At 40.1% G+C, this 26,189-nt stretch overlaps 1 protein-coding gene across 1 annotated transcript in view; it reads left to right on the top strand.

Moving 5' to 3' along the window:
• The window catches only part of PAPPA2 (pappalysin 2), a 286,664-nt gene that overhangs the window by 27,072 nt on the left and 233,403 nt on the right, over positions 1-26,189 (top strand). The window contains exon 2 of the mRNA XM_059412848.1: positions 5,726-6,797. Coding sequence (XP_059268831.1) covers positions 5,726-6,797 — 1,072 coding nt within the window. The remainder of the gene's footprint in view (positions 1-5,725; positions 6,798-26,189) is intronic.

Below are 26,189 nucleotides of genomic sequence, written 5' to 3'. Positions count from 1 at the left end.
CTGGCAGCTAGTACTGCTTCATAAATATCTACTGTGCCGGTACGTGGGTGGACTAACTACACGGAACTCTTGTAGTGTTCCTGTATTTCTTATGCCACAGTTGTCCATCTGCAAGCTTTGGAACGTTCCTTAATTGCAGTTGGACCAAGTGTGCAGGGCAAGGCCAGCCATGGGATGTTTCATGCTGCAGTTCCTTTGTGTGCTCTCAGGATATCAGAGGCATTTGGCAACAGTAGGAAAACCTCCAGCTATTCCCTAACTTATTCAGTCCAAGCCCCTTACTGTGTTATGCAAGACCTACTTTGACCTGTTTCCACCCGTGTTGCCTGCCATCTTGCTGTCCCCACTGTGTGGAGTGATCCATAATTCTTTTGCCTGGCCAACTCTTACTCACTCTTCAAGAGTAGGTTTGGGTCTTTTCCCCTTAGGAAATTATCTCCAAATTATATGGGTTGAGATTAGGCTCTGTTTTCACTTACCTATGTATTCCTTGATCTTAAGTTTTGATGTATGAAATCATCTCAATGTTTCCACTCACCCATGAGAGTATAGCTCCTCAAGGGCAAAGACTGCTTTTTCTTCCAAAGCTGAAACTACATTTAAAAAAATATTTTATTTATTTATTTGACACACAGAGCGAGAGCGAGAGTGAGAGAGATCATAAGTAGGCAGAAAGGCAGGCAGAGGCAAAGGGGGAAGCAGGCTTCCTGCTGAGCAGAGAGCCTTATGTGGGGTTTGATCCCAGGACCTTGAGATCATGACCTGAGCCGAAGGCAGAGGTTTAACCCACTGAGGCACCCAGACGCCCCTGAAACTATTTTTATATGTCTGGGATGAATGTTCAGTAAATGTGATGAACTGAAGTGACTAATTCCAAGTGAAATTTCATTTCCTTCAAGGGACAAGACAGTGCGATGAAATGTCAATCCTTTGTGGTTTAGTAGGTTGGCAGTCCTAGGGTTTATTAGGGGGACCAAGCACGATCCTCTTTCCACCAGCTAGGGTTGAAGCATGGAGCATCAGGTTATGGGTTCAGTGTTGGATTCATATCTACGTTTGAGCAGAGGGTGCAATTTCAGCCTCACTATATTGGTTTATTCTGTTTTGAGAGAAGAGAATCATAGATTTCAATCCACAGCCTCCAGATTGGAGGAACAGATGATTATTAGTATGGACTATAGAGATGCAGCAGGAGAGGAATATTTACTTACTTTGTCTTCAGAAAATTTGAAAATCCTCACAAGGTTGAACTCAAGATTTCATGAAAGAGGTTGGTGCTGATGGTGGCGATTAGCAGGGAGAGGGAGGTAAGGCACACCATACTTCAGTGCCCCAGTTTCCTCTTTTGGAATAATAGATCTTTCAGTGGGAGTAGAGGATATTTATTTTCATTTTAGTGGTCTTAAATATGAGTTTTATTACTGATAATAACAAGCCCCAATTAATATCAGTTCCTAGACAATCAATTGGTGACATTCCCTAATAGCATCATATCTGTGCACTATTCAATGGACCTTATTTCTCTTAACTACTTCTCATTCCATTAGTTTGCTAAATTAATGGACACGTATGTACAATGGTTACATAGATTGTACTAAAATGCCTGATAAGATGTAATTTTTAAACAAATGGTAGGAAGCAATTTCAGATGAGCTTTCCACTTTCATGTCTGATTTAACTTACCATTGATGGCAGTCTTTCTAATTCTTCTTCACTGATTGGAAAACACAATGACTCCCAAATTCTGTTTTCTGCATTTCCATCCACTGGGCAGTAGTAAAAAGGGCGATTTCTTCTGTAGATATACTAGGGTTAGCAGCTCTCAACATGGTCACAAGAACCTGTATTTGTAAAAGTTTCACTTGTCACTCTGATCCGCAGCTAGGTGATAACATGGGTGTCTTAGTTTGGGCTGCTGGAACAAATATACGATGACTTGGTGGCTTAGACAAAAGCAGGTTTTTCCTCACAGTTCTAGAGGCTGGGAAGTGTAAGATGCCAGCAGATCCAATGTCTGGTGAGAATCTTCTTCCTGATTTGCAGATGATCCTTTTCTTGTATCATCACATGGCAGGGAGCAAGAAGGGTTGGCTCTCTTCCTCTCCTTAAAAGAACACGAATCCCCGTGGTGGGGCTCCATCCTTATGACCCAATTACCTCCTACAGGCTCCACTTCCAAAAACATCACAATAGAAATTAAGGTTTCAGCATATGAACTTTAGGGGGATACAAATATTCAGTCCACAATAATTGGGTTAGAAAATTCTTTTTTTCTTTCTTTTTGGCATGGAATGAGTGCAGGGCAGTGCTTCAAAAATTGTTCTCTTTCTATAGATGAACAATGGTAAGACAATAAATAAAATGCAGTTGTCTAAGCACTTAGTGAGGTTTCTTATATGCTACTTGGGACATCTTATTAAATTAGAAAACAAAGAAAAATTTCTTTGGTAATCATTTAAAAAGTGATACTTCTATCATACTTGTTATAACTCCCAACTAAAATGACCATTTTTAGTTCTTCCGTCTATTAAATCCTTTCTAATATAATTACTAAAACTTAGATTAATCCAAACTAAATTAGTATGATAAAATTACATCTTCTCTGTATTGTCTCAAGAAGTTAAAAACATCACTTTAGACACACTATCAATAATTTTATAGCTTCCTATGAGATAAATAAATAGAAACAATTATTTTATTGATGCTAACCAGAAATTCTAATAACAGTAAACAAAAGTGTTCAAAATTGCAACTAGATGTCTGGTAGATAACAAGCTAATTAATGAGGTAATTTATATGTGAAGCCTAATCATTTGTAATTCAAATCACATATAGACAGACCGACTTTTACTGGTTCATCTTATGATCTTTTGACTTTATGATGGTGTGAAAGTGATATACATTCAGTAGAAACTGTACTTGGAATTCTGAATTTGGATCTTTTCTTATATGGTCCAATATTGGACCAGTATATGGTCCCAATACTGTCTTGTGATGCTGCTGGGCAGCAGTGACATAGCTGTAGTGAGTCATGTGATCAAAGGTAGACAACTTATACCCTTCCAGCCATTCTGTACCCATATAGCCATTCTTTGTTTCATGTTTAGTACAGTATTTAGTAAGTTACATGAGATACTCAACACTTGATAATAAAATAGTCTCTTGGGTGATTTTGCTCAACTGCATGCTACTGTAGGTGTTTGGAGACGTGTAAGGTAGGCTAAGCTAACCTGCAATGTTCAGTAGGCTAGCTTTATTCAATACATTTTCAACTTATGATAGGTTAATCAAGAAGTAACCCCATTGTAAGTCAAGAAAGATCTGTAGATACACATATTTATATGCAACAGATATAAAATAGTTTCCCCAATTCTAACTTCTAAAAACTAGTGGATATTTACTACTTGGGAGCTGAGTAACTTCATGGTCCTTGTATTAAATATTGTAGCACATTTGCTCATAGGTCAGCAGATGGATATAATTAAGGCTAAATGTACTTATCCCAAAATAAGATAACCAAATTGAAACTCTGAACCAGGGAACTTACTATTCATTTCTAGATTTGTCTTCCCTTTTGAAAGTCTACTCTGCACAAGAATTTGTTAAAGCGGGAGTATTTATGTTCCTTTACCAGGCAGACCTCAGTGTAAAAACAACCACCGCACCCCGCCCCCACCTAAACAAGCAAAACTGGAACATCACCATTGCATTATACCTAGTTCTCACCAATAATTCAAATTCTGACTGATAGAGTTGCTTTTGTTAAAAAAGTGGTTTAAAAAATATTTTATTGATTTATTTGACAGAGAGAGAGAGAGAAAACATAAGCTGGGGGAGTGACAGGCAGAGGGGGAAGCAGACTCCCCACCAAGCAGAGATCCCAACATGGGTCTCCATCCCAGGACCCTCGGATCATGACCTGAGCCAAAGGTAGCTGCTTAACCAACTGAGCCACCCAGGCGCCCCTGTTTATTATTATTATTATTTATTTTTTAAAAACTCTTCTTCTTTTTTTTTTTTAAAGATTTTATTTATTTATTTGACAGAGACAGAGCGATCACAAGTAGGCAGAGAAGCAGTCAGAGAGAGAGGAGGAAGCAGGCTCCCTGCTGAGCAGAAATCCCGATGTGGGGCTTCATCCCAGGACCCTGAGATCATGACCTGAGCCAAAGGCAGAGGCTTTAATCCACTGAGCCACCCAGGCACCCCTATTATTATTATTTTTTAATCACAGTTTACTGATCTATGCTAGAGGCAGAAGAAAAAATACTCTGTCATTTATGAAAAAGTAGCGAGTTTTAAAATACTTGACTGCATTCACAACAGGAAGCCTCATGGCTTTTAAGTCCATATTCTCCATAGAGAACTACTGTTTGAGTGGATTATGTAGGAACTCAGGGGCATAAATACAATTCTTATGTACCAGGCTGGGGGTGTATGACTTTTGGTGTTAGGCCCAGATATGTAATTCAGAAGTAGCAGAATTCTCCATCATTTATTCACTATTTAAAGCAGTACTGGGGCACCTGGGTGGTTCAGTGGGTTAAGCCTCTGCCTTCCGCTCAGGTCATGATCTCAGGGTCCTGGGATCGAGCCCCGCATCGGGCTCTCTGCTCAGCAGGGAGCCTGCTTCCCTTCCTCTCTCTCTGCCTGCCTACTTGTGATCTCTGTCTGTCAAATAAATAAATAAAATATATTTTTAAAAGCAATGTTTACTAAACATTTCCAGTGTGAATGTAGTGCCTCTTTGTAACTTACAAGTAAAATCTGCTCCCGTGACTACCTATATACTATTAGAAGAGGTGTTGGAGGGGATGGTGGGTTCATAACTACAGGTGGGTTTCTGGGAACATTTGAGGCGTCCAAATCGTCTTTGGGATTCCTATCTTATCTGTGGTTGTGTTATATCTGACTCCTTTTTCCTGCTGGCAACATGTTAATGGTCTAGCTATCTACAAGTAGACCCCCTTTGTTTATTCAGTTGGACATGATAGTCCTGTGCCCACTGAGTAAGATGGTAAAGCAGTGTGTGTTGGTAGAGTCTCACCTTTGTACTATGGTGGGCATCATTGGTTATAGAACCACTATTTTTCTAACTGACGTGATTATTTTTTCTTATAAGGTGATGGGGCAATACCATTTTGTTTACTCTGGGGAACAGCTGTTCACTGTTGATGGGCATCCTTGCATAGAGGAAATGGTGGGCTGAGAATGGTATCTGCTATAGTCTTCTCTAAGGAACTTGTCTATTCACCAACTCCTTGTTTTCCCCTACGAGAATCATTATTTCAATATTCAAATGAAGAAAAAGGACCTTTTGAGGGAATAGGAGATTATTGTCTTTTCTAAAAACTGTGATTGCCCCCATGGCTTCTGAGGAAGGGAGGAAGACATAGACTCAGCGTGAGGAACTTCTGTGACAAACGTCAGAAGATGGTTGTCACTTGCTTTAGATATCCCCCTCATAGGTTTCATTTTGATTATCAAAAAATACCAGAATGAGTTAGATTGGATGGAATCTCAAATCTGATTCCTTTTGGGCATAGATGTTGCCAGAATGACCTGATATGGGGTACCAGAGAAGCATATCTGGTGGGGAATCTGTAGCACTTATTTTTTCTCCACTGAAAACCTACATTCTTGCTATTTATATGGGTTTTCTTCTCCCTTTCTCCATCCCTTTTATATCTGGTATTTCTCCCCTCGATTCTTCCTTCTTTCCCAGGTGTGTTTGATAACTGCTCCCACACTGTCAGTGACAAGGGCTGGGCCCTAGGGATCCGCTCAGGGAAGGACATGGGAAGGCGAGACGCTCGCTTCTTCTTCTCCCTTCGCACCGACCGTGTGAAGAAAGCCACCATTGTGACTGGCCACAGTCGCTACCAACCAGGCACATGGACACACGTGGCGGCCACTTATGATGGACAGCGTATGGCCCTGTATGTGGATGGCACTCGGGTGGCTAGTAGCTCAGAGCAGTCTGGTCCCCTGAACAGTCCCTTCATGGCGTCTTGTCGTTCTTTGCTTCTGGGGGGGGATAGCTCTGAGCATGGCCACCATTTTCGTGGACACCTGGGTACACTGGTCTTCTGGTCGACCGCCCTCCCACAAAGCCACCTCCAACACAGTCCTCAGCATCCAACAGGAGTGGAGGATCTGACCACCCTGATCCTGACTGCCAGTTTTGAGCCCTTGGAAGAACAGTGGGCCCCCTTTAGGGATGGGGAGTACCCACAGCGTGAGGTTCTGCAGGGCTTTGAGCCTCAGCCTGAGATTCTGTCACCTTTGCAGCCCCCGCTCTGTGGGCGGACAGTTTGTGACAATGTGGAGCTGATCTCCCACTACAATGGGCACCAGCCCCTCCAGGGAGAGAAGGCGATCCGCTACCAGGTGGTGAACATCTGTGATGATGAGGGCCTGAACCCCATCGTTAGCGAGGAGCAGATCCGCCGGCAGCACAAGGCACTGAGCGACGCCTTCAGCCGCTACAACATTACTTGGCAGCTGAGTGTCCACCAGGTCCACAACTCCACCCTGCGCCACCGGGTTGTGCTGGTGAACTGTGAGCCCAGCAAAATCGGCAATGACCACTGTGACCCTGAGTGTGAGCACCCGCTCACGGGCTACGACGGGGGCGACTGCCGCCTGCACGGCCGCTGCTACTCCTGGAACCGCAGGGATGGGCTCTGCCATGTGGAGTGCAACAACATGCTGAACGACTTTGATGACGGGGACTGCTGCGACCCCGAGGTGGCTGATGTTCACAAGACCTGCTTCGACCCTGACTCACCCAGGAGGTAAGGAACTGGGGCTTGGGGTGTCCTACCTACAGGGTGCATTTCTCACATCATTCGATGCTTTTGGTTTCTGGAGAGAAAAGAGGGTTCACACAGCCCCCAAATAAAACATCCATCCTTTTCACCAGACATTATTGAGCCTTTGTGAAGTCCTAGGTTTTACATAATTAGGGACACAGGGATGGCAAAGACAAGGGACAGACCTCCCAGAACTCATTTTCTGTGGAGCAAACATGGTGTGATGTGCACCTGAAGACATAGGCCCCAGGTGCTTGAGGCACAGGAGAGCCACACAGCTTAGTTAACCAGAGGAGGCCAGGGGCTCTGCATAGAGCAAACGAGGTAAACACTGGCAGAAGCCAGTCAGCACCAATAGTATGTGAGCGTCCTTCCTATAATCATAGTTTCCCAGCAAATTACACAAATCCGTGAAGAGGCCTCATGTGCCTCTGGTGAATTTTGGGCAGTTCAGCAACTTCAGGAACACAAGGCATTCTACAGCTAATCCCCTGTCTCCTCAAGGTGACCACAGTCTTCCTCTTTGCCTCATTAGATTCCATTCCCCACAAATCATCCAGGAAGATCTTTTGTAAAAGGTAAATAAAAAATCCCTGTTACTCCCCTTCTTACTTTCATCCTCCCCACTGTTCTTAGAACCAAATCCACATCCCCCACCTGGCTTGCAGTGTGCTGTAAGCAGACCCCTGCCTACCTCCCCACTTTTTCCACTCTCACACCCTCACTGCACAGTCACCCTGCCTCTCTCCTGTTTGGATGAGGAGATCAGGCTTGATCTTGTCCATGGGTTTTGCAATTACTGTTTCATTTTCTTGGAAACCTCTTTCCCTTGATCTTCTCTTGGTGGGTTTTCTCTTGTCATTTCAATATCAACTGAAATGTCACCTCCTGAAAAAGCCTTTCCTGATTTCCCCGAATTAAGCTACTCAATCACTATTACGTCAGCTAATTTTGATACTTTGTGTAACACTCATCCCTTCTAATGTTTTCTTGTACTTTAGTTCCTCTTTCTCCTGGCAGAAATATCATTCCATGAGATCAGGGCCCTTGTTAAGCACTACATACTTAGTGCCAGGAATAGCCCCAACATATAGTCATTTGTCTCATGTTTATTGTAACGAATTAATGAATCTGATGTGTCTTCTATTGTGAGACAGAAACCAGTAAGAGGATTTCCATTACTGTCAATGCAGGGGTTGTGGAGTGTTGGAGGAGGTAAGAAAGGAGAGAGGTGGGTGGTAAACTTGTTAATTTGAGTATGCAGGCAAGGCTTCCTCATGACAACTGGTACCTTTGTACAGATTATAAAAAGGCTCACATCAGAGCTAAGGTGTAGTGTTGGCAGGAGCAGGGAAGACTGGATCTCAGCTCTCACCCAATACCTGGGTGGCTGCCTTTATGTTTGTTGGCCACAACTTGTATAGTAATTCGCGGCATCCCTGTGTGTGGGCAGTCAGTTAACAGTAATTAATAGATCAGCTTGTAGTTCAGGCATGTGATGTCAAAGACTAAGTGTAAAATTTGGAATCAGGACACAGTTGGATTTGAAAGCCCTTGCTACTTAACTATAAACTGTGCAGTTCACTTTCTGAAATTCAGATGTCTTGTCTAAAAAGAGTGTGATTGCAGTAATAAATTGCATTACTTGTATCCTTGGGTTATTTTGTGAATCAGATGACATAAGGGATAGAAAAATGCTTGGTGACTGATGTTTAAAAAAAATTGTCCTAAACTAACGTTAATTATTGTCATTATTAGACCTGGCAGATGGGAAGCCATTTGTTTATATAATAATACGAGGTGGAAGTGATAGCATTCCCAGAAATATTCACATAAGAAAGATTCTGTTTGGGTTTAGGTTTTAGATTTTGATAACCTTAAGCAGAAGCCCAACCTCACTAACAACAGAGGTTGCCAGCTCTCTGGGGAGACAGGGAAATCTGGCTTCTTCTTATTTTTCTCCTTGCTGATTACAACAGCCCACTGCCAGGTGCCCAGGCATCATTCTTAGAGTGGTCCTGTATGTCTCCAAACACCTACAGCTACGACCCTTAACTAGGTGTTTATAACTTAGTCCCTTTACTGACACAGAGTTGCCATGGCAACTTATCCCTTTCTAGCCCTAGACCCAGACATGTTTCAAACCTGCCTACCCCGACATACAAAATTCACTTTGTGGAATAAAAACAAACTCTTTATACTTTTTTTGATAGTTAAAAATATTTAAATCATAGTAATAAATGCTCATGGTTCCAAATATCAAGCTGTACCAAAAGACATGAGGAGGAATGGCAGTCTGCGGCCCAACTTTTCCTACCCTTCTCCACCCGCTAGCCTTGCTCTCATATTTGATCATTTTACCGGTCTCTTTTGGCAATTACCTCCATGTCTTCAAATATTGTATTTATATTACTTGATCCATTGATTTTAAACATTATGCATTGGGTTGCTCTTATGATGAAGAGGAGACTTTGACTTTTATAATGTTTCCTTCTTCTCTCCTCCATCTTTTCAGTATAGTTATATGACCATCTTTAGTTAGATCAGTTATATATATTTACAACATCATAGCTTTGATTTTTTTTCCCTGCAGAACAAACTATGATTCCATTATTATATTTTTTTCCTGGCATAGCTTCCCTTCCTCCTCCCACCCTACCCCTTGAGTCTCTGTTTCTTCCCTCCCTCCTTCCCTTATTTCTTCCTTTCTTCCTGCTATCATTTTTGATAACCTCCATTGTTTTTATCTTATCAGTTAATCTATAGACTGTGTCTTTTTTTTTCATTCTGTGGAGATCTTCCTTCTAGTTCATTCTATTTTTTCTCTCCTCTTCTAATCTTTTTTTCTTTGTATTTGAGAGAGAGCAAGAGAGAGTGCATGTGTGTGTTTGGGGTAGGATAAGAGGCAGGGGGAGAGTGAGAGAGAGACTCTTAAGCAGGCTCCATGCTTAGCAGGAGCCCAATGTGGGGCTTGAGCTCAGGACCCTGAAATCATGACCTGAGTCAAAATCAAGAGTTGACACTTAACTGATTGAGCCACCCAGATGACCCTTCTCCTCCCATTTTGACGAGTTATCTAGTCTGCTGCACAGTTGTCATCCCAGAAATTCTGCTTTTTGGTTGGAGCCACTGTGTCCTGAACTGCATGATTATCTTTCTTTTTATTACCTTACCTTACTGGACATTTAATTTATAACCTTATTTTACCGGAAGATATCCTTGGGTAACTTTCTAAGAAAGAATGTTTTAAGTAACTTTTTCTGAAAAACACTTCTCAAAATGTTTTTGTTTTGCCTTTACACAAAATTGATAGTTTGCCATGGTGTAAAATTTTGGGTTGGAAAACATTTTCTCTCAGACTTTTTGAAAAAATTCATTAGTTGGCTGTAGCTCCTCTTTTGATAATTGTGTGTCTTTTTAGAGGTGAAAGTTTTGTTTCCTTTAAAAATTGTTTAGAATCTTATCCTTGTTACTTTCGGGATTTTATGATAATTTTTTTAGGGTTGGCCTTTTATTTTTCTTTTGTTGAGCACTCAATTGTCCTTTTGATTTAGATACTCATGCCCTTAACTTTGGCAAACTGCCTTGAATTATTACTTTGATACTTCTTTTTTAAAAATAACATATAATGTATTATTTGTTTCAGGGGTACAGGTATGCGATTCATCAGTCTTACACAATTCACATCACTCTCCATAGCACATAACCTCCCCAACCTCCATCAGCTACCTCATCCCTCCCACCTCCCTCCCCTCCAGCAAGCTCCTGAAGATGGACCTCCTGAACTTATTCTCTTTTTTCTCTCATTTTTTAAAAAAGATTTTACTTATTTATTTGACAGAGATCACAAGTAGGCAGAGAGGCAGGCAGAGAGAGAGAGAGAGAGAGAGAGAGAGGAGGAAGCAGGCTCCCTGCTGAGTAGACAGCCTGATGCAGAACTCAATTCCAGGACCCTGGAATCATGACCTGAGCCAAAGGCAGAGGCTTTAACCCATTGAGCCACCCAGGTGCCCTCTCTCATATATATTTTTTTTAATTTATTTTTTATTTTCAGCATAACAGTATTCATTATTTTTGCACCACACCCAGTGCTCCATGCAATCTGTGCCCTCTATAATACCCACCACCTGGTATCCCGACCTCCCACCCCCTTCCCCTTCAAAACCCTCAGATTGTTTTTCAGAGTCCATAGTCTCTCATGGATCACCTCCCCTTCCAATTTCCCCAACTCCCTTCTCCTCTCTATCTCCCCATGTCCTCCATGCTATTTGTTATGCTCCATAAATAAGTGAAACCATATGACAATTGACTCTCTCTGCTTGACTTATTTCATTCAGCATCATCTCTTCCAGTCCCGTTCATGTTGCTACAAAAGTTGGGTATTTGTCCTTTCTGATGGAGGCATAATACTCCATAGTGTATATGGACCACATCTTCCTTATCCAATCATCCGTTGAAGGGCGTCTTGGTTCTTTCCACAGTTTGGCGACCGTGGCCATTGCTGCTATAAACATTGGGGTATAGATGGTGCTTCTTTTCACTACATCTGTATCTTTGGGGTAAATACCCAGTAGTGCAATTGCAGGGCCATAGGGAGGTTCTATTTTTAATTTCTTGAGGAATCTCCACACCGTTCTCCAAAGAGGCTGCACCAACTTGCATTCCCACCAACAGTGGAAGAGGGTTCTCTTCTTTCCATCCTTCCTTCCTTCCTTCCTTTTATTTCCTTGAGTTTATCTTCCAACTCTTCTACTGAATTTTTAATTTTAACAATAATATTTTTAAGACCTTCTTTTTTTGGACTTTCTATATTAATCTATTTTTATTTTAAGGATACAAAATTCTTTGAGGCTAAAAATAAGACATATTCTGATTTTTCCCCCCTGTGCATGATATCTGACTCATCTGCAGTTGACTTTTATTTTTCCTTCCCCCGTCCCTACCCTTTCTATCTGTCTTTCATGCGGGTGGATTTCCTGAAATATCTAGCACTTGTTCACAATAGGAGACACGCTTTTGAATCTCTACTTATCATGATCTAAAAAAGGATAATTAGCTCTGAATATCTTCTTTTGGAGGAAGAAATCTGCATAGTGGAGAGGAGAACTATTCTGTTTCCCAACTCCCTTATATTTATTTCATATATAGACTTTTTCCCTTCTATCCTCTGCCTTGTATTCCTTATGCTATTTTTTTTATTAAAAATATTGAGTGTTTTTCATAACTCTTATTGGCAAGAACCATATTTTGAAAAATGATTATTGATGTGCTGGACACAGTGAGCTAAGCAGAGGGACAAATATAAAGAATATATAAAGAGCAGGTGCTAGCAACTTAGTCGAGGGTTTTAGTAATTTTGTCAGAATTCCCTGGATTTATTTTATCAAAATTAAATCCAGGCCAATGCACTGAAAGCAGAATATGGAAGCAGACTGCTTTTCTGGGCTATGGCTTGGGTTGTTTGGAAGGACTATGAATTCATAGAGACATAGATCTCTGGATATTTCTAAGTGTGTAACTTGGTTGAGCTAGTGGTTGTCTTTACTATTCATATATAGTGTTCTATTATTATAATTAGATCACAGAGTTCAAGCTCATAATTCCATTATACTGTGACTCTGAAGGAATCCATCTTTAACAAATGCCATGCTAGACAGTTTTTGAGCAAACAGAGTGTGCCACAAACAGAGTCTTCTCAGGAGCTTATAGGTTAGTGGGGGATAGTTGGGAAATGGAGGACACACCTACAGATAGATTACTAATATGCAAGTGCAGTGATCGGCATATGAACAATCCTCCTCATTTTTCAAACCTCACTCAATATTTCCCCACCCTCAGCAAGAAATCTAGCCCAAATGACCTCCCCCAAAGGCTCTGAGAGGAGCACAGAGCCTGAGGATTCCAACATCAAACATCTGTAACCCAGATGGGCTTATCAAAGGAAGAGTATTTATCAGACTTGGGCTGGTCAGAAGGAGATATGAATTATAGATACATTACCCAGCCAGTTGAATAGAATTATCAAGTTAGAGGAACTTGGCTTATGGGTAGGGAAGGCTACATGGCCAGATGTCTCTTTGTACATAGTAGCCACCCTGGGAGAGCATCTACAAGAGCTGAAGGCAGGAAGAAGGTTGAGAATCTGCCTAATAAAATCACAAATGTTGACCACTCCCTATGGCGTATCCTAGGAAGCCAAGCCAAGGGAATCTCCATGCCTTAAGGGACATTCAGCTTCCCTGACCTTTGCATACTTCAGCTTTGTTTCTGTTATTTTTCTCTCTAAAATTATGTCTCAGAGGTAAAGAAGGGCTCTTGCTTCCAAACCTACTTTTTATCCCTTGTTCTTTCGCTCCTTTTCACATCAGTGTTGAGCTTAATGTCCACTTAAATTAGGAACAGTGTGCTTGCTTCTCCATTTTGGGTTCTGTATGTCAGATCTCATAGTATTATTTTCATCAGGAGAAAAATCACCAAATAAAAACAAATGGCTGAGCATAGGTTAAGGAAGTAATCAATCGTCTAGTGTCAGACCATGCTGTGAAGCAGATAATGGGATGCTTACACATTTGTTTTTTGAAGCCTATGGTAGGCTAAGGTCTCTGCATGTTGATGACTCACTGTTTCTTTTCTGCCAAATTCCCTGAGTTTTGTACTGGGGAGTTTGAGAGCAGAAGGACTGCTTGACATGGCAGTGCTAGGACATGGTCCACTTGGCTCTAGAAGGGTCCTCCAGAGAGTGAGCTGGGAGGTGCCCTGCAGGGGCATATCTGAGAGTGGTGTCTGCACTTGCACAGCGCAGGGTTTGTATCCAGGGGCCGGAGGGCTGATGCACGTGCTGTCAGAGGGAACTGGTAGAGAAATCGGCACTACCCAGACTGGGAGGTTTAGTATTAGCTGCACTTTGCTCACCCACCCTCTGTGGCTGTTGAGCCAAAGGAACTGTTGGGCTGGGCCCCTGCAGTGGCAGGTCTGTTAAACATCAGCCAGGCTTCATTATATGTTTCTTTTGAAGTTGAGATTCACAAGACTTCTGGTGGAAACTACGAATGGTTTAAGTAAAGTTCCCTGTAGCCAAAAGGAAAAAAAAAGAAAAAAAGCCCAAGAAAAATAAGCATAAGAGGTAAAAGAGAGCAGAGAGAAAAGAAGTGGGGGAGAAACTTTAACATGAAACAAAGAGACCTCTCAATCTCTCCCCTTCAAAATGTACAAGCAGGGTAAACTCTCAAGAGATGAGTCTCACCTTCCCTTATCCATTTCACACAACAAAGGCAATAAGAGGAAAGAAATAAAATACTTCTGGTAAACTTAAAAAGCTTACCTACAAATAGAAATGTCTCATGTTTGTTTTCCTATAGGCCCATTTCTCCCTAGTCCCAGTAGGTATCCTATTTCAGGGTAAAGTCCACAATTTTTCTGTCCACCTGGCTCAATGAATTTTTCTCTCCAGGTAAGTAGGGGAGAGGTTGTTTTTCTCCTTTCTGCGCTGATTTCCTAGCCAAATAGACAGACTTGTGAGATAGCCATGTGGGATGTCTGGGTTGAAAATATTTCCTCTTAGAAAATTTTTAGGAGAGACCCTTGTCTCCAACTACAGTCCGTTGTTTAAGATACTCTGGTGTTTTCCTAGGAGTTGGTGTGCTGGCCCCAGCATCCTGGTCAGATGCCAGTCTGTCTCAGATGATTTCACTGAGGGATCCCTTCCTAGAATTTAAGCCTTGGAATCTCAAAGAACACTGCACACTTACAAATGTTTTCTTTGTCGTTTCCTCTGGGAACCCTGTTTGGATGTTACTTAAGCAACCAGAGGAAAGTTAAATCTTCTTGGTGGGTCTTACCCCTAACCCGTGGAAGTAGGTTGGGGAGAGGGTGGAGCATATGGTCAATGTGGGCACTGGGGGTTTCTCGGAGGATGTGTTTCATTGGAGTGCCATCCGCTGGCGGATGCTGCTGCGTCATCAATTCCCTGGACACCAGCCACATATCCCATGTCTCACCAGGACCTCTGCAGCTGTGGGTCTGACTCCCCTAGCTTGATACTTACATAGGTCCTACTTACCTCTCAAGTCTCAGAATGTCACTTTCCCCTTCTTGGGAACATTCCTTGTCCTCAAATAACAATTAGCTGTCTCATTTGTATCCCTTCTCGTTCCTCCTCCTGCCACCACCCTGTTCTGGCCCCCTCCTCTCTCACTTGTATTATTGCAATAGCCTCTTAACTGGTCTCAGCCCTTTTGCTCATGCCTCCCCATTCCCAGTCTGTTTTGAACATAGCTGCCAGAGTAATCCTATTAGTATAACTCAGATCCAGTCATTCCTCTACCTAGAATTCTCCAGCAGCTTCCTAGCTCATTCCTAGCTCATGCCTAGCTCATTACTACTATAACCGACAGTACCCTAGCTGATCTGGCACCAGTTACTTCTTGCCTCACCTCCTACCCGGCTTCCAGCCACACAGGCCTTGACAGACAGACTTGTCAGACAGACTTGGACTTGACAGACAGACTCCTACCACATGAGCTGTTCAGTGGCTTTTCACTCTGCTAGAAGGTACTTCCTCTAGATTTATTTCTCCATGGCTGGTTTTCCCATTTTTTTCCAGGCTTTTCCCAAAGTCACCTTCTAGGCAGAGCCGTCCATGGTGACCTCATCCAAAATTTAGCACACTCCTCTGACTCTTCATAGTTTCTTTCCTGCTTTGTTTCTCTTTTTAGAATTTACCATATATATATATATATATATATATATATATATATATGATTAGCATCCATCTTCTCCACTTCTCTAAGTTCCGTCAGGAAACGGGTTTTATATGTTTGGGTTACTGTTTCACCCTAGCACATAGAATAGCAAAAGGACTAGATTAAGAAGTGTTCAATAAGTAATTATTGAATAAAAGGATGTTCTCACCACAGAATGATGGTTGGCAAACAATGACCTATGGGCCAAATTAGCCTATCATCTGTTTTTGTGAGAGAAATTTTGTTAGAATGCAGCCCTATCTACTTATTTACTATTGTTTATGGCTGCTTTCATGTGGCTGAATTGTGTAGTTACAACAGACTATGTGGCCCACAAATCAAAAATATTTACTATTTGGCCCTTTACGGGAAAAGTTTGCCAACTCCTGCCGAAGTACATACTCATTATAATATATTGTCATTACCCATTGTTGTCTGTCTCTTGCACAAGACCTTAGGCTCTTTGTTCATAGTTCTTGTAACACAGAAAGTACTTAGTTCATATTTTTTAAAGTGAATTATCCTGTATATAAATGAAAAGTCAATGGCATGGGGGAAATGGCAGTGTTGGGCAAGAGTTTGAGTATGGTATAGTATGCTACTCTGTATTAAAAAAAGAAGGGTGGGGCGCCTGGGTGGCTCAGGTGGTTAAGCCGCTGCCTTCGGCTCAGGTCATGATCTCAGGGTCCTGGGATGGAGTCCCATATCGGGCTCTCTGCTCGGCAGGAGACCTGCTTCCCTTCCTCTCTCTGTGATCTCTTCCCTTCCTCTCTCCTACTGTGATCTCTCTCTGTCAAATAAATAAATAAAATCTTAAAAAAACAAATAAATAAAAATTTAAAAAGAAGGGAATTCAGAATACACACTTGAGTAATCCCTCCTACTGGTCTCATTACTGTGGTAGAACTGCCATATTCAGAAGTAAGTAAAAATAACTAAAGATACTCATGAAAGTGTGAAAAAGCTAGCTGAGGAGGGAAAAGGCTGTAAGCCGTTTTATTCATTATCTCATTACTTGAGTAGCAGTGCTCCCAGATGGTTCTGAGAGTATGAAACATGGATTAAGTCTTGATGATGGGAGAAGCAGTGAACTACAATAGCCAGGAAGTAAGATGAATCTTGATTAGCAGGGAGACAGTGACTGAGGGAAAGAATAGGCCATTCAGAAGGGATACAGCAATTGCTCTCTATTTACAGCATTGTTTTCCGTGGTTTTGGTTATCTGCAGCCACCTGTGGTCTAGTAACAGATGACCCTCCTTCTGACATATCATCAGAAGGTCAGTAGTAACCAAATGTGATGTCACAATGCCCATGTTGTTCACTTCCCTTTGTCTCATCATGTAGGCATTTTATCATCTCATGTCATCACCAAAAGTGTGAATGTAGTACAGTAAGATATTTTGAGAGAGACCACATTCATGTAACTTTTACACGAGTTCTTATGTTGTTCTATTTAATTGTTAGTTGATGAATCTTACAGTGCCTAATTTAGAGATCAAACTTTACTGGAGATATGTATATATAGGACAAAACACAGTATGCCTAGGGCTTAGTACTATCCCCAGTTTCAGGTATCCACTGGGGTTCTTGGAATGTATTCCCCTCTCATAAGGAGGGGATCCCTCTTCAGACCCTGATCAGATAAAGCTTATTTGAAATGATGTCACAGATTAGCCAAGATTCTTGCTAAACTTCTAGTTGGGCTTTTGTGGTTGTAAACAATAGAGGCTCACTCAAGTAACAAAAAAAAAACAAAAAAAAAAAAAAGAAAGAAAGAAAGAAACAAAGAAAGAAAAAGAAAAAGAAAAAGAAAAAGAAAAAAGAAAAAGATTTCCTGTACGGTGACATATGGGCTAGAAATGGAGCCAGAGGCTGCTGGGGCTGGGGCTGGGGCAGGTTCAGGCTCTCAGACAAAGGCTGTAGGCTTCTCTAAATCTTAGTGCATTTGCATCATGCATATCTTGTTTGCTAGATTAATAAGAGTTCCTGTACCCTTATTGTGTTAGTTTAAAACCAGACTCAGCTTGCTGTGGCTTCTGCTTTATCTCATTAACTCTTCAGATTCATATCCCATTGCTAATGGTCTCAGTCTTTTGCAGTATTGTGGTTCAAATTCTGGAAACAGTCAGTGTGAGTTGGAACAACTCATCCTTGCATGTGACACCAGAAGTCATAGGTTTCTGTCCAGCTTTGAGTTCAAGCAATTGTGGGCAAAAGAGCAGGACAGCAGACAATGTTCCTCAGGGTTTTGAGGCAACAGTCCTCTCCCAGCTGGTGCCAACTGTCTGGGTAGAGTGAGCTGGTGTTTCGTGTTCATTTCTTGAAGATGAAATGCCTGCAGCCATAATTTCTGGGATTTTTCCTTTTCTTAGACCTGAGACGTAGGTATTCCTAGTAATGTAATTCCCCTGGAATTTTAATGCTAGTTTTATTTCTAAGATTCTATGATTTAGAAATCAAAACTCAAATATGTCAGGATAATCTTGGTTAACTACCTAGTTCATAGTAAATATCTATATCTTACTATGCTGTCTGCCTGTCTATCTATCATCTATTTATCTTACAAATGAACGTTTTTTGTATGAATTATCTTATTCAATGCTCACAATAGGTCAAAGAATTAGATATTTTTATTATCTCCTTTTCTTATAAAGAAAACTGAACTTTAGATGATTAACTCTATCATCATGTAAGGGCAGAACAGGGATTAAAGTCTGACTTCAGAGCTGGTGTAACTAACCACCATTCTATATTGTGTGTCAGGAAGAAGTCTTACATACTTAGCAAGGTATATTGTTCATAGTGAGTGTACAATAAATATTTGGTTATTTTATTTTATTTTTTAAAGATTTTTTTAATTTATTTGACAGAGAGCATAAGTAGGTAGAGAGGCAGGCAGGGGTGGGGGAAGCAGGCTCCCTGTTGAGCAGATGGCCTGATGCGGGGCTCAATCCCAGGACCCTGGGATCATGAAGGTAGAGGCTTTAACCCACTGATCCACCCAGGTGCCCCATATTTGGTTATTTTAATTTTACCATGGTCATCTAAGAGAATGCACACTTGAAAAGATGAAGGAAAGGAAACAGAAACCACCATGGGCTTATTCTTAGGAAAAACATTATGTAAGAAGTGGATCCCTTAAACGATGACTACTGAAATGCAGGAGAAAGAGTTTGAAAGGTAAAAACAAACATATGAACCAATATACCGATAGTCATAGGCAAAGATATTTTGGCCACTGTAAAAAGAACATCTTGAGGGATGCCTCGATGGCTTAGTCAGTTAGGTATCTGACTCTTGATTTTGGCTCAGGTCTTGATCTCAGGGTCATGGGATCAAGCCCTGTGTCAGGCTCTATGCTCAGTTGGGAGTCTGCTTGAGGTTCTCTCTCCTTCCTCTTCAAGACCCAGTTCTTTTTCTCAAATAATAAATAAATAAATCTAAAGGAAAAAAAATGAACATCTTGAAAAGAGGAGAAATTTCCTGGGGAAGAGTAGGAAAGAGAGACAATTGGAAGTTTTATTGGGAAGCCCTTAGATGGGCTAAGGGATTTGAATAGTAGCAAATGGGAGCCTTGCATTGTGTATAGAGATATGGATTAATCCATTGATTAACTGATCAATAGCTAGATAAATATGTTTATATATATGTATCTAAAATATATATGTATACATATATATATTTTAAATAGCTACCATCTCTCTTGAATTTTAGATATTCCTTCTGAGAACAGTTGGCTCATCCAACAGTTTTTGGGATTTCCTTTATTAAATATTTGGTAGTCCTATCTTTCTTAATTTTCATTTATGTGAAAATATCTTTATTTTACCAAACTTCTTTAAAAGATAACTTTCTAAGTATATAATTTTAGATTAGCTATTTTTTTTATCAAGATATTATACCAGAGTCTCCTGGTTTCCATTACTGCTGTTGAAAAGTTAGCTATCCGTTGCTATTCATTTGTATTTATTCTGCCTTTTCTCTTAGGATGTTTCTGAGATCTTTGCCTTCAGTGTTCTGTATTGTAATATATTTCACTGTGATTTATTTGATGTAAATTTTTCTTTACTGTTGAATTTGAGATTTATTGTCATTTCTGAATCTAAGCACTCATGCCATCAATTATGGGAAATTATTAGTCATATTTCTTCAAATACATCCATTTAATAATTTCTCTATTACCTCCTTCTGTATTTCCTATAAAATATATATTATCACTTTTCACTCTGTACTCCATGTCTTTTAACATCTTTTCTATTTTTTAATCTTTGCTTCTCTGTGTTGCATTTTGAGCAACTATTCTTGGATTTATTGACCCATTGACCCTTTCTTCAGGTTTGGCTAACTTGCTGTTAAAACCCACCAATAAATTTTTAATTTTTATTAGTATACTTTTCATCTTCCTAAGTTCTCTTTAGTTCTTCTTCGTATCTGCTTAGTCATTTAAAAAATCAGTTTCTGTTACTTATTCATACTTTGGATATTCTCTTTTATTTTAAAAAATCCATTAAAGTGATGGATACATGAATTTATACATGTGATAAAATTGCATAGAACTAAATATAAACATAAATTAATATGAGTAAAACTGGGAAAATCTGAATAAGATTGGTGGGTTTGTCAAAGTGAATATCCTGGTTGTATATGGTATATCATTTTGCAAGATATTATCATTCAGAGAAACTGGGTGACAGATATTTGTATTACACTGTAATATTTCTTACAAGTTCACATGAACATGCAATTATCTTAATATAAAATATTTAATTAAAAACATATTAAGCATACCTCTTTTATAGTTTATATCTGCTAGTTTGATTCTGTAATTTCTGTTGGGTCTTGTTCATGGAGCCTTATTTCCTTTGTATTTATGATTTTTTACTGTGAACCCTTGTTCCTTTTTTTTTTTTTTAAGATTTTATTTGTTTATCAGAGAGAGAGAGGGAGAGAGTGAGCACAGGCAGACAGAATGGCAGGCAGAGGCAGAGGGAGAAGCAGGCTCCCTGCTGAGGAAGGAGCCCGATGTGGGACTCGATTCCAGGACGCTGGGATTATGACCTGAGCCGAAGGCAGCTGCTTAACCAACTGAGCCACCCAGGCGTCCCTGAACCCTTGTTCCTTAAAACTTTGTCATATTTCTTTCAGGCCTGGATTGAAGAATTCTTTCTTCTTCTACCAATTGCATGGGGGCACTACTAACATGAAACTACTTTATTCATAGATTAGCATGAGGTTTTTTTTTTTTTTTTTTTTAGTTTTTATTTATTTTTTAAATTTCTTTTCAGTGTTCCAGAATGCATTGTTTATGCACCACACCAGGTGCTCCTTGCAATATGTGTCCTTCATTAGACCAACCACCAGGCTCACCCAACCTCCCACCTTCCACCCCTCCAAAACCCTCAGATTGTTTTTCAGAGGCCACAGTCTTTCATGGTTCGTGTCCCCCTTCAATCTCCCCCAACTCCCTTCCCCTATCCATTTCCCCATGTCCTCCCTGTTATTCCTTATGCTCCACAAATAATTGAAACCATATGATAATTGACTCTCTCCGTTTCACTTGAGGGTTTTTTTAATTAATTATTTTTATTATTTGCCCCGGGGTACAGGTTTGTGAATCATCAGGCTTACACAGTTCACAGGACTCACCATATCACATACCCTCCCCAGTGTCCATTACCCAGCCACCCTTTCCACATCACCTTTACCCAAGCAACCCTCAGTTTGTTTTGTGAGATTAAGAGTCTCTTATGGTTTGTTTCCCTCCTGATCCCATCTTGTTTCATTTTTTCCTTCCCTACCCCCAAAGCCCCTCACTCTTCCCCCAAATTCCTCATATCAGGGAAATCATATGACAATTGTCTTTCTCTGATTGACTTATTTCACTCAGCATAATACCGTCTAGTTCCATCTATGACATTGCAAATGGCAAGATTTCATTTCTTTTTGTTTTTAAAGATTTTATTTATTTGACAGAGATCACAAGCAGGCAGAGAGGCAGGCAGAGAAAGAGGAGAAAGAAGGCTCCCCTCAGAGTAGAGAACCCGATGTGGGGCTCGATCCCAGGACCCTGGGATAATGACCCGAGCCGAAGACAGAGGTTTTAGCCCACTGAGCCACCCAGGTGCCCCATGATTTCATTTCTTTTGATGGCTGCATAGTATTCCACTGTATATATATACCACATCTTTTTTATCCTTTCATCTGCTGTTGGACAACTTGGTTCTTTCCATAGTTTGGCTACTGTGGACATTGCTGCTATAAACATTTGGGTGCAGGTGCCCCTTCAGATCCATACATTTGTATCCTTAGAGTAAATAACCAGTGGTGCAATTGCTGGGTTAAGGGTAGCTTGATTTTCAACTTTCTGAGGAGTGGCTGCATCAGCTTGCATTCCCACCAACAGTGTAGGAGGGTTCCCCTTTCTCCTCATCCTCGCCAACACCTGTTGTTTCCTGATTTGTTAATTTTAGCCATTCCGACTGGTGTGAGGTTATATCTCACTGCAGTTTTGATTTGATTTGTATTTCCCTGATGCCTAGTGATGTCAAGCACTTCTTCCTGTGTCTGTTGGCCATTTGGATGTCTTCTTTGCAGAAATGTCTGTTCATGTCTTCTGCCCATTTCTTGATTGGATTATTTGTTCTTTGGGGGTTGAGTTTGATAAGTTCTTTGTAGATTTTAGATACTAGCCTTTTATCTGATATGCCATTTGCAAATATCTTTTCCCATTCTGTTGGTTGTCTTTTGGTTTTGTTAACTGTTTCCTTCACTGTGCAAAAGCTTTTGATCTTGATGAAGTCCCAGTGGTTCATTTTTACCCTTGCTCCCCTTGCCTTTGGCGATGTTTCTAGGAAGAAGTTGCTGCAGCTGAGGTCTAAGAGGTTGCTGCCTGTGTTGTCCTCAAGGATTTTGATGGATTCCTGTCTCACCTTGAGGTCTTTCATCCATTTGAGTGTATTTTTGTGTGTGGTATAAGGAAATGGCCCAGTTTCATTCTTCTGCATGTGGCTGTCCAATTTTGTCAACACCATTTGTTGAAGAGACTCTTTTATCCATTGGACATTCCTTGCTGCTTTGTTGAATATTAGTTGACCATAGAGTTGAGGGTCCATTTCTGGGCTTTCTGTTCTGTTCCATTGATCTATGTGTCTGTTTTTGTGTCAGTACCATACTGTCTTGATGATTACAGCTTTGTAATAGCGCTTAAAGTCTGGAATTGTGATGCCACCAACTTTGACTTTCTTTTTCAACATTCATCTGGCTATTCAGGGTCTTTTCTGGTTCCATATAAATTTTAGGATTATTTGTTCCATTTATTTAAAAAAAATTAATGGTATTTTGAAAGGGTTCACACTATTTGTTCTTCCAATCCATGAGCATGGAACGTTTTTCCATTTCTTTGTATCTTCCTCAATTTCTTTCATGAGTACTTTAGAGTTTCCTGAGTATAGATTCTTTGTCTCTTTGGCTAGGTTTATTCCTAAGTATCTACGATTTTGGGTGCAATTATAAATGGGATCGACTTCTTAATATCTGTTTCTTCTGTCTTGCTGTTGGTGTATGGAGATGCAACTGATTTCTGTGCATTGATTTTATATCCTGACATTTTACTGAATTCCTCTATGAGTCCTAGCAGTTTTGGAGTGGAGTCTTTTGTGTTTTCCACATAAAGTATCACATTATCTTCAAAGAGTCTGAGCTTGACTTCTTCTTTGGGATTCGGATGCCTTTTATTTCTTCTTCTTGTCTGATTGCTGAAGCTAGGAATTCTAGTACTATGTTGATTACCAGTGGTGATAGTGGACATCTCTGCCATGTTCCTGACCATAGGGGGAAAACTCTCAGTTTTTCCCTCTTGAGAATGATGTTCACTGTGGGTTTTTCATAGACGGCTTTGATGATATTGAGGTACATACTATGCTTATACTTTGAAGAGTTTTGATCAATAAAGAAAGCTGTACTTTGTTAAATGCTTTTTTCAGCATCTATTGAGAGTATTACATGGTTCTTGTTCTTTCTTTTATTAGTGTGTTGTATCACATTGATTGATTTGTGGATGTTGAACCAAACTTACAGCCCAGGAATAAATCCCACTTGGTTGTAGTGAATAATCCTTTGAATGTACTGTTGGCTCCTATTGGCTAGTATTTTGGTGAGAATTTTCACATCTGTGTACATCAAGGATATTGGTCTGTAATTCTCCTTTTTGGCAGGGTCTTTTTCTGGTTTTGGGTCATGCTGGCCTCATAAAATGAGTTTGGAAGTTGTCTTTCATTTCTATTGTTTGGAACAATTTCAGGAGAATAGGTATTAATTCTTTTTTAAATGTTTGGTAGAGGGATGCATGGGTGGCTCAGTGGGTTAAATATCTGCCTTCAGCTCAGGTCATGATCTCAGGGTTCTGGAATTGAGCCCTGTATCAGGCTCTCTGCTGAGCAGAGAGCCTGCTTCTCCCTCTTTTTTTTTCTCTCTCTCTCTCCCTGCCTCTCTGCCTACTTGTGATCTCTGCCTGTCAAATAGATAAATAAATAAATAAATAAATAAATAAATAAATAAATATTTGTTAGAATTCCCCTGGGAAGCCATCTGGCCCTGGGCTCTTGTTTGTTGGGGGATTTTTAATGACTGCTTCAATCTCTTTACTGGCTATGGGTCTCTTGAGGTTTTCTATGTCATCCTGGTTCAGTTTTGCTAGTTTATACATCTCTAGGAATGCATCCATTTCTTCCAGATTCTCAAATTTTCTGGTGTATAGTTGCTCATAATATGTTCTTATAATTGTTTGTATTTCTTTGGTGTTGCTTGTGATCTCTCCTCTTTCATTCATGATTTTATTTATTTGGTTTTATTTATTTGGATTTATTTACTTGCTTTTGCTGTGGCCCACAGATTTTGAACAGTTGTGTTTCATTTCATGATTTTAAAAAAATTTTCTTTAATTTCCTGGTTGACCCATTCATTCTTTAGTAGGATGCTCTTTAGCTTACATGTATTTGAGTTCTTTCCAACTTTCCTCTTGTGGTTGAGTTTTAGCTTCAGAGAATTGTGATCTGAAAATATGCAGGGAATGATCCCAAAACTATTTGGGATCAACCATTTGGTTGATACCTGATTTGTGACCCAGGATGTGCTCTATTCTGGAGAATGTTCCATGTGCACTAGAGAAGAATGCATATGCTGTTGCTTTGGGATGGAATGTTCTGAATATATCTGTGATGTCCATCTGGTCCAGTGTGTCATTTAAGGCCTTTATTTCCTTGTTGATCTTTTGCTTGGATGATCAGTCCATTTCAGTGAGGGGAGATATTAAATCCTCTACTATTATTGTATTATTTTTGATGTGTTTCCTTGATTTTGTTATTAATTGGTTGATATAGTTGGCTGCCCCCATGTTAGGGACATATATTTAAAATTGTTAGATCTTCTTGTTGGACAGACAGTTTAAGTATGATATAGTGTCCTTCCTCATTTCCTATTATGGTCTTTGGCTTAAAATCTAATTTATCTGATATAAGGATTGGTATAATCCTTTCTTTTAATGTCCATTAGCATGGTAAATTGTTTTCCACCCCTCACTTTAAATCTGGAGGTGTCTTTGGATCAAAAGTCTATTATAGAGTTTATTATAGATAGCATATTGATGGGTTTTGGCTTTTTATCCATTTTAATACCTTGTGTCTTTTGATTAGGGCATTTAGCCTATTCACATTCAGCCTATTTCAATAGTTACTATTGAAAGATATGAATTTAGTGCCAATGTATTTCCCATAAGGTTACTGTTACTGTCTATTTTTTCTGTTCCTTTCTGATCTACTGCTTTTAGTCTCTCTTTGCTTAGAGGACCCCTTTCAATATTTCCTGTAGGGATGGTTTGGTGTTTGCAAATTCTTTTAGTTTTGTTTGTCCTGGAAGCTTTTTATCTCTCCTTCTATACTCAATGATAGCCTGGCTGGATATACTATTCTTGGCTGCATATTTTGTTTTTTCATTTAGTGCTCTGAATATATCATGCCAGTTCTTTCTGGCCTGTCAGGTCTTTGCGGATAAATTTGCTGCCAATCTAGTATTTCTACCATTGTATGTTACAGACTTATTGTCCCAAGCTGCTTTCAGGATTTTCTCTTTGTCAGTAAGACTTGTAAGTTTTGCTATTAGATGATAGGGGTGTGGACCTATTTTTGTTGATTTTGAGGGGGGTTCTCTGTGTCTCCTGGATTTTGATGCTTGTTCCCTTTGCCATGTTAGGGAAATTCTCTACTGTGATTTGCTCCACTTTACCTTCTGCCCCCCTATCTCTTTCTTATTCTTCTGGAATCCCAATTATTCTACTATTGTTTCGTCTTATGTTATTACTTATCTCGAATTGTCCCTTCGTGGTCCAGTAATTGTTTGTCTTTCTTTTGCTCAGCTTCTTTATTCTCCATCATTTGTTCTTCTATATCACTAATTCTCTCTTCTGCCTCATTTATCCTAGCAGTAAGAGCTTCCATTTTTTATGGCACCTCATTAATAGCTTTTCTGATTTCAACTTGGTTAGATTTTAGTTCTTTTATTTCTCCAGAACGGATTTTATTTCTCCAGAAAAGGTTTCTCTAATATCTTCCATGCCTTTTTTGGAGCCCAGTTAGCAC

Source organism: Mustela nigripes, chromosome 10 (genome assembly GCF_022355385.1).
Source record: "Mustela nigripes isolate SB6536 chromosome 10, MUSNIG.SB6536, whole genome shotgun sequence".
In the NCBI taxonomy this organism is placed as follows: domain Eukaryota; kingdom Metazoa; phylum Chordata; class Mammalia; order Carnivora; family Mustelidae; genus Mustela; species Mustela nigripes.
Note: the sequence above shows the minus strand (reverse complement) of the source record. Positions and strands in the feature narration are given on the sequence as shown.